This window comes from Hylobates moloch, unplaced genomic scaffold (assembly GCF_009828535.3).
Source record: "Hylobates moloch isolate HMO894 unplaced genomic scaffold, HMol_V3 SCAFFOLD_12, whole genome shotgun sequence".
In the NCBI taxonomy this organism is placed as follows: Eukaryota; Metazoa; Chordata; class Mammalia; order Primates; family Hylobatidae; genus Hylobates; species Hylobates moloch.
This window is the reverse complement of record NW_026652287.1, coordinates 101,396,665-101,404,900: the sequence shown is the minus strand read 5'-3', so window position 1 is coordinate 101,404,900 and position 8,236 is coordinate 101,396,665. Positions and strand designations below refer to the sequence as shown.

At 50.9% G+C, this 8,236-nt stretch overlaps 1 protein-coding gene across 1 annotated transcript in view; it reads left to right on the top strand.

Moving 5' to 3' along the window:
• The first annotated feature begins 5,827 nt into the window (after window positions 1-5,827).
• Window positions 5,828-8,236, top strand: part of LOC116479598 (leukocyte immunoglobulin-like receptor subfamily A member 2) — a 32,047-nt gene continuing 29,638 nt past the window's right edge. The window contains 7 exon segments of the mRNA XM_058425783.1: window positions 5,828-5,871; window positions 6,052-6,168; window positions 6,588-6,669; window positions 6,832-6,867; window positions 7,057-7,341; window positions 7,489-7,791; window positions 8,018-8,233. Of these exon segments, the coding sequence (XP_058281766.1) occupies window positions 6,636-6,669; window positions 6,832-6,867; window positions 7,057-7,341; window positions 7,489-7,791; window positions 8,018-8,233 (874 nt within the window). The 5' untranslated portion in view covers window positions 5,828-5,871; window positions 6,052-6,168; window positions 6,588-6,635.

Sequence of the window (8,236 nt, the reverse complement as noted above, 5' to 3'; positions counted from 1 at the left end):
CTGAGCCCCCTGCAGCCCCCAGGCTCCAATGACGCAGCTCCCCTGTGATAAATGGGGCTCATGACAGGCTCCAAATGAGGAAACTTAGGCTCAGAGATGAGAGGTTACTGCCCAAGGTCACACAGGCAGGCGGTGACACATGAATATTTAAATAAAGATGAGATTTCTCTGCAAATCAGAGTGCTAACCCCATGTATTGTCCCAAAACCTTGAACGCAGGAGCGCAGGATGGGAACAGGAGTGTCTGAAAGAAGACGGGGGCACCAAGAAGGCAGAGTCAAGTCAATTTTGTTTCCAGGGAGATGGGGGTGGATGCTGTTGTGATGAGTGAATGAGAAGTTCGTGAAGGGAACGTTTTTGCATAAAGAAAACCCACACGCCAGTTCTGGGAAAAGGGTCATGATTCCTTCCCTTGTCTCCATATATTTCCCCTTTCTGTTCATCGCCACAATAAAGCTCAACTGGAACTGCACAGCCAGATGTGAGATGAGTCTCTGCTGATGTGAGTCTGCCCTGCAGCCTGAATTTGCATCTTCCCTGAAGCTTCCCCAGGACTGATGAGAAGACTGGCCGTGGTAGGTTCCCGACAAGGGTGTGTTTGTGGGTGAGCTGAAGGAGAGAGTGAGACCCCATGAGGAGGCTCTGAGAGGAAGGAAAAACCCTCCGTCGCCTTGACCTGGAAGGGACCAACTCAGGAAGGCACCACGTCCTTTTGCAGCCACGTCCCGGCCCTTAATGAGATGACGACAGGCCAGGCAGACAGTGAAAGGAGATCAGGAGAGATGCCATGTGTGTCTGAAATATCAGCAGAAAGCCTGGTGCCTGTCTCAAAGGATGGTTCAATATATGCAAGTCAATAAAGGTGACTCACGACATAAACTAAGAAAAAAAGCATGTGATCATCTCAACAGATGCAGATAAAGCATTCAAGAAAGGCCAAGCCCTGGGAAAACATGAACCAGCGGGGTCTGGGACAGTTCAACACCCATGGAGATGCTGGTGGGAAAATCCTGTTAAGTGGGAGAGCCCTGCCTCTCTGTGCCCACATGTGTCTCTGTCCTGTGGGCACCATGGTCTTAGCCACCTGCACAGCCGGGGCCAGTAGGAGGAGACCCCATGACTGTCACGCCCATGGCCACGGTCCACTTCACTGAGATTTGACGAGGGGAATGGGAGATTCTAGAACGAGAGGGACCCTGCCCCACAGATAGGCCCTGGTCCAGTAGGAGACCCCAGGGGCTAGGGAGGATCCCATTCCCATTTTCCTGGGAAAATGCTTTCACTTCTCCCCATTCAATTTGATGTTGGCTGTGGGTTTGTCATGCAGGGGCTGTTGGTATTTTGCGGTATGTTTCTTTCATGCCTAGCCTGTCGAGGGATTTTATCACGAAGGGTTGTTGGACTTTCTTGAATGCTTTATCTGCATCTATTGAGATGATCATATGCTTTTTGTTCTTAGTTTATGTCATGAGTCACCTTTATTGACTTTGCATGTATTGAACCATCCTTTCTTCCCTGGAATCAAGCCAACTTGATCATGATGAATTATGTTTTTGATACAGTTAGATTCTGTTTGCTAGTATTTTCTTGAGGATTTTTGCACCTATGTTCCTCAGATTTCTTGGCCTGTAGTTTTATTTTTCTGTTGGATCTTTGTCTGATTTTGCTATCAGGATGATACTGATTTTGTAGAATGAGCTAGCAAAGAATCCCACTTCCTTGATTTTTGGAATACTTTCAGTATGACTGGCACCATCCCTTCTTCATACATATGGCTAAGCTCAACTGTGAATCCATCTGTTCCTGGGCTTTTTTGCTGGAAGACTTTTTAGTACTGATCCTTTTTCATTGGTTGTTATTGGTCTGTTTAGGGTTTCTCTTTTTTGCCTGTGCAATCTTGGGAAGTTGCATGTATCTAGGAATTCATCTATTTTCTCTAGGTTTTCTAGTTTATGTGCATAAAGGTGTTCATAGTAGTCTCTGATGATCTTTTGTATTTCTGTGGTGTTGGTTGTAACGTCAACTTTATCATTTCTTTTTTTTTTTTTTTTTTTGAGATGGAGTCTCTCTCTGTCGCCCAGGCTGGAGTGCAGTGGCGCAATCTCGGCTCAGTGCAAGCTCCGCCTCCCGGGTTCACGCCATTCTCCTGTCTCAGCCTCTCCGAGTAGCTGGGACTACAGGCGCCCACCACCACGCCCGGCTAATTTTTTTGTATTTTTAGTAGAGACGGGGTTTCACCGTGGTCTCGATCTCCTGACCTCGTGATCCGCCCGCCTCAGCCTCCCAAAGTGCTGGGATTACAAGCATGAGCCACTGCGCCCGGCTAACTTTATCATTTCTGATTGTGCTTATTTAAATCTCCTTTTTTTGGTTAAACTCTTGTTCTTTCTTCATTTCTATAAAAATGTCAACCATTTTCTTTGCAAGTATTTACTGAATAACATACTCCTTATTTCCTTCATTCTGAAAGTGTGATCCAAAGAGAGATATCTGTTTCCTCTTCTCATTCCATTTCTTGTGTGCATTAATTATCTTTTCTATTTTTTTCATTTCTAGTTTTTCTCTGATGACTAATGAAAAATTTTAATAAATATTCTACACCAATACAATGTTTATCATTTCAGCTGTGTCTCATTCTGGATGAAATTATTTCTAAATATGTTAATATAATTTACTATTTTCACATCACAATAGCTTCCTAATTCATTTCTACAATCGCCTGTTTTTTCTCTAACGGACTCTTTGATTTTTATTCCTCTGGAGTGGGTTTTTCTCCCACACACCTGATCTTCCATGCAGGGTTTCTCCCAGGGCTGACTCAAGAAGGAAAGCTGATGAGGGCATTGCTGTAGCTGCTCCTGCCCTGTGGCATCCATGCTCCCAAGCTTAGAATCACCTCTCTGTTATGCCTGGCATGGCGGGGTCCATGTAAGCCTCACACTCAAGGGTCAGATATGCCTGGTCCAACAATGATAAAGCGCATCTGTGTCATGAACACCCGGGAAGGTGGTTCAGTGCTGAGTGTGGCCAGGGTCACTGAGTCATCCCAGGGTCTGTCTACAAACACAGAAGAGGGGGAGTCACACTCTCTAAGGTCCCACAGTTTCCTCCACTTTTTTCCTTGTTCTGAGAGAAAGACAAAGGGCCATGACTGTTCTGTGGGTTGGACAGATGCATGTTTCCACCTGCAGGCTGGAACCCAAGCTGAGGTCTTGAGCATCCCCAAGTACTGATAAAGTACTTTAGGTTGTTTCTAGAAAACACTGAAAAATTAACCCTTTTGCTAAAAGTGTGGAAACAAGCCCTCCCCTGAACCAAATTCCTGAAACTGTCAGGTTAAACTTCGTAACCCCATCCCTTCACTGCAGACTCCCAATAGGAAAGTCACAGGTGCAAGGATGAGATGACTTTGGTCAAACTCAGACCCCACAGGGCCAGGAAGTCCTGAAGGAGAGGAGGCCCATGCTTCCACATCTCAGATAAGAACTGTTTCTAAGGACTTTTAAAAAACCCATAAGAAACTCTTCCATGTCCTTCACCCCCCTCCTGTTTTGACAAGGTTTATCGCTAGATATTCTTTAGGACGTCAGGAATTCAGATAAGACACTCTTGAGAGAACACTTGCCCAGCAACGGCTTCTCCTCCAATGGACTGACAGCAACTCTGACTTTGAACCTCTGGAACCAGGGAACTCTGTTTCCAGGCAGCTCTGTCAGCCTCTCCCTTGTTGCTGATAAGAACTTCCTTTACCTCTCTATGTACAGAGAGCTCTCTCGACGGTGCTTTTCCTCTACTCTCATACCACAGGAATGGTCAACACAGAAGAAGACTTCTAGGACCAGATGTGTGGGTTTTTTTTTTCCCCAGACCCAGTAGCGAACAGCAGCTGGGTGTCCTCTGAGTCAGCTCTGGCGCTGTCTACCCAGAGACAGTCCCAGATCCCACAGATTGAAGGTTCAGTCCCCAAGACTGCCCCCCACACCATTCCCAAGTCCAGACCTCTAGAACTTCTGACTGACCGGCTTCAAGTTGGGGATCCCATGCCCTGCTCTTTGGGTTTGATTAATTTGCTGTAGCAGCTCACAGAACTCAGGGAAACACTGACATTTCCTGGTTGAATACAAAGCACAATGCAGAGGACACAGATGAAGAGACTCATAGGAGGAGGCATGGGGGAAGGAGACAGAGCATCTATACCCTCCCTGGGCGTCACCCTCCAGGAGCCTCCGCATGCTCAGCCACACAGAAACTCAGGAAACCCAGTCCTCTTGGGCTTTTAAGGGAGCTTCATGACGTCAGCACTTCCTCCCACAAGGAACAGGGTGAGACAGTCTTCTGGGAGGGTCTTAAGATCCACCATCAGAAAGGCAGGGAACATTCGAGTCTTGCCTTGGGGCAGGTGAAGGAAGGGCAGGAGGAGGTCAGAGACCTCCCCTGAGGCCCAACACAGTCAATATTATAACAAAAGACTGTAACAAGGGCCATGGGAGTTACGAGCCAGGAGCCGCGGGTGAAAACCAGTGTGTATCACAACATTGCACTTCCCTCTCCAGACACACTGTGGCTTGCCATGCCATGCGCTCCAGATTGTAATCCTTGCTTCTCATTCCCAAATACACTCGAAATCCAGGCGCAATGCAACCTTGAATTCCTGGGGTCTCTTATGTGCACACTTTTTTCAAACAAACGGGGATCAAAACTATTGCATTTGTGAGAAGCCTGACCTGCGTATATGAACGGCAGACTTTTCCTATATGCAGGCCCAGCAGAGACAGTGTCGGGGCTGGAGTAGGAGCAGGTTTGGGTACGTGAAGGGGGTACAGAAACGAATTGCCTGTGTATCCCAAGAAACAACAGTACTGAGAGATAGTATTCTCTAGGGGTTTATTTTTGGTTTTGTTTTTATTTTAGGTTAAGCTTTGGATAGAATACCCAGCGTCTCCTTGTCCATCTGAAAAACATGCTGCTATGTGGAAGCACATCCTTGAGATCCACAAGGAAACACTGGGCAAGGAGACGAGGGCGCCCCATTATATGGAAGTCCCCCTAATAAATGCTCTATGCACACCCTGGTGTTTAGCGCTTCTTTCGTTGGAATCCCAGCAGCTCTATCACTGGACGGTGTGGTGCACTCCCTTGAGGGAATTCCCCTGGGCTGCTTGGGGTCCACCCCAGCCTCAGGTGTAGCTGGAGGACGCAGCCTCCCACCTTGGTCTGGAGCCCTGAGCTGCTCACTGTCACTGCAGATCCCGAGGTTCCTCTCCCACCTCCACTCAGTGGTGGATCCTCCACCCTAATGAGCCCTTGATGGTCCCGGGACCCTGTGGCCTCTCACCTCTGGCCTCCGTTCTTTCTTGTGGATCCATCTACATTCGGGGTTTCCACATGTCTTTTTCTGCTCATGACCTTGATGCTCTGGGTATTTCAGAAATGCCCCAAGTACATTTCTCCATTAGGGTCGGATGTGACATCTTGAGTTGACACATCAATCATCTACGTAGACTGTGGAGTCCAACACCAAGATCCTCTCATGTCCCAAACACCTCAGGTCTTCCCCGGTCTGGAAATCAAGCACAAATGAGCCCCTCCCAATGTTCCGGCACCACTGACCCCACAACCACTGTCACGGGTGGGATTTGTGACAACAGTCAGCAAAGGAAGAATCGGAGCCTCAGAGATGGTTCATTACCGCCCGAGGTCACGTAGGCAGTGGATGATAACCAGTCATCGAATAAATATCAACTTCCTCCTTAACTCCTCAAATCAAAGCTCAAACATAAGTCATTGTTCCCAAAATGTTGAACAGGTATTGAGGTGCAGAGGGACGGCCAAGGACGCAAGGGGCACCGAGGAGGCAGGAAAGACTCAGAGGTTTGCTCCCGGGTAGGGGGGGTAGGGGGTGGACACTGTAGCAAAAAAAAATTTAAAAAAGGGAAGTTGAGAGGGGACTATTTGGTTGAAAGAAAACCCACAATCCAGTGTCAAGAAAGAAGTCAGCTTTTCTTCCCCTATTTCCCTGCATTTCTCCTCTGTGCTCACTGCCACACGCAGCTCAGCCTGGACGGCACAGCCACATGCGAGATGCGTCTCTGCTGATCTGAGTCTCCCTGCAGCATGGACCTGGGTCTTCCGTGAAGCATCTCCAGGGCTGAAGAATCACTGACCACGGTAAGGACCCCACAACACTGAGCTGATGGACGGGCTGAAGGAGGGAGGGAGACCCCATGGGGAGGCTCTGAGAGGGAGGAGGAGCCCACGGTCACCCTCGCCTGAAAAGGGCTGGCTCAGGAGGCACCAGTTCTATTTGCTGCTACGTCCCGGCTGTCAGTGAGATGAGGAGAAACCAGACAGACAGTGGCTGGGGGTCAGGAAAGACCCCATTACAGTCTGAAATACCTGCAGAGGGCCCGGCGTCTGCCCCAACCTCAGCTCTAAAAGAATGAGAGTCAGGCTCCTGGGGAGGGCAGTTCTGCTTCCTGTGTGGCTGCAGATGACAACGCCCCACGAGAAGGACCCAGCCTCCCAGTGTCCGCACAGGGTGGGAAGGAGGGGAGGCTATTTCTCTCTGTGTGTCTCTGTCCCGCCAGCACCCAGGGCTCATCCATCCGCAGAGCAGGGCAGTGGGAGGAGACGCCATGACCCCCATCCTCACAGTCCTGATCTGTCTTGGTGAGATTTGAAGAGGGAGGGAGCTTCTAACCTAGGAGGGACCTCACCCCACAGCCAAACTCTGGTCCCTAAGGAGACCCCAGGGGCTCACAAAGATCCCAGGGAGGGGAGGGCCTGCTCAGGCTTCAGGGAGCAAATTTCTCACAAGGAACTCTCTTCCAGGGCTGAGTCTGGGCCCCAGGACCCACGTGCAGGCAGGTGAGTCTGTCCCCAGCTCTCTCAGGTCCCTCCTCCTCACTGGGGACAAGGGGCCACCTCCGTGCAGCTGGGGATGGGGAATAGCAGTTCTGGACTGACTGATGGGGGCATCTGGAGGGTCCTGCGGCTGAGAGCTGAGATCTGTCAGGTGGGAAATGACTTAGAATCCGACCTCTGATTTCCTTCCAGGGCCCCTCCCCAAGCCCACACTCTGGGCTGAGCCAGGCTCTGTGATCACCCAGGAGACTCCCGTGACCCTCAGGTGTCAGGGGAGCCAGGAGACCCAGGAGTACCATCTATATAGGGAGAAAAAATCAGCATCCTGGATTAACTGGATACGACCAGAGCTAGTGAAGAAGGGCCAGTTCCCCATCCCATCCATCACCTGGGAACACGCAGGGCGGTATCGCTGTCAGTATTACAGTCATCGGTGGTGGTCAGAGCCCAGCGACCCCCTGGAGCTGGTGGTGACAGGTGAGAGGACACTCAGGGGTCCCAGCCCCAGGCTCTGCCCTCAGGAATGGGGTCGGCTCTCAGGGGCATCTCCCTCTCACACCCCAGCCCTGGGGATGATGTGGGAGGTGGGAGCCCCATTTAACATGGTGCCTCCTTCTCTTCTAGGAGTCTACATCAAACCCACCCTCTCAGCCCTGCCCAGCCCTGTGGTGACCTCAGGAGGGAATGTGACCCTCCAGTGTGTCTCACAGCTGGCATTTGATGGCTTTATTCTGTGTAAGGAAGGAGAAGATGGACACCTACAATGCCTGAACTCCCAGCCCCATGCCCATGGGTGGTCCTGGGCCGTCTTCTCCTTGGGCCCCGTGAGCCCGAGTCGCAGGTGGTCGTACAGGTGCTATGGTTATGACTCGCGCTCTCCCTATGTGTGGTCTTTACCCAGTGATCTCCTGGAGCTCCTGGTCCCAGGTGAGACATTCACAGCATTGCCTGGAGTTCCCTGAGTCTCCAGGCAGGTGGGGAGAAGCCGCGTCTCAGGGCAGCTCCAGGTGGGATGATGTTGGGGCGAGAGGGCTCAGGGCTCCTGGGGCCAGAGACACAGGAAGATCAGCAGTGGTGAGGCCCCGGGGGAGAGGGAGGGTTTGTGGGGAAGCCTGAGGGTCGGCTCCTGGAAACCATGACCACCTTTTCCCAGGGGTTTCTAAGAAGCCATCACTCTCAGTGCAGCTGGGTCCTGTCGTGGCCCCTGGGGAGAGCCTGACCCTCCAGTGTGGCTCTGACATCGGCTACGACAGATTTGTTCTGTACAAGGATGGGGAACGTGATTTCTACCAGCGCCCTGGCCAGCAGCCCCAGGCTGGGCTCTCCCAGGCCAACTTCACCCTGAGCCCTGTGAGGGGCTCCCACGGGGGCC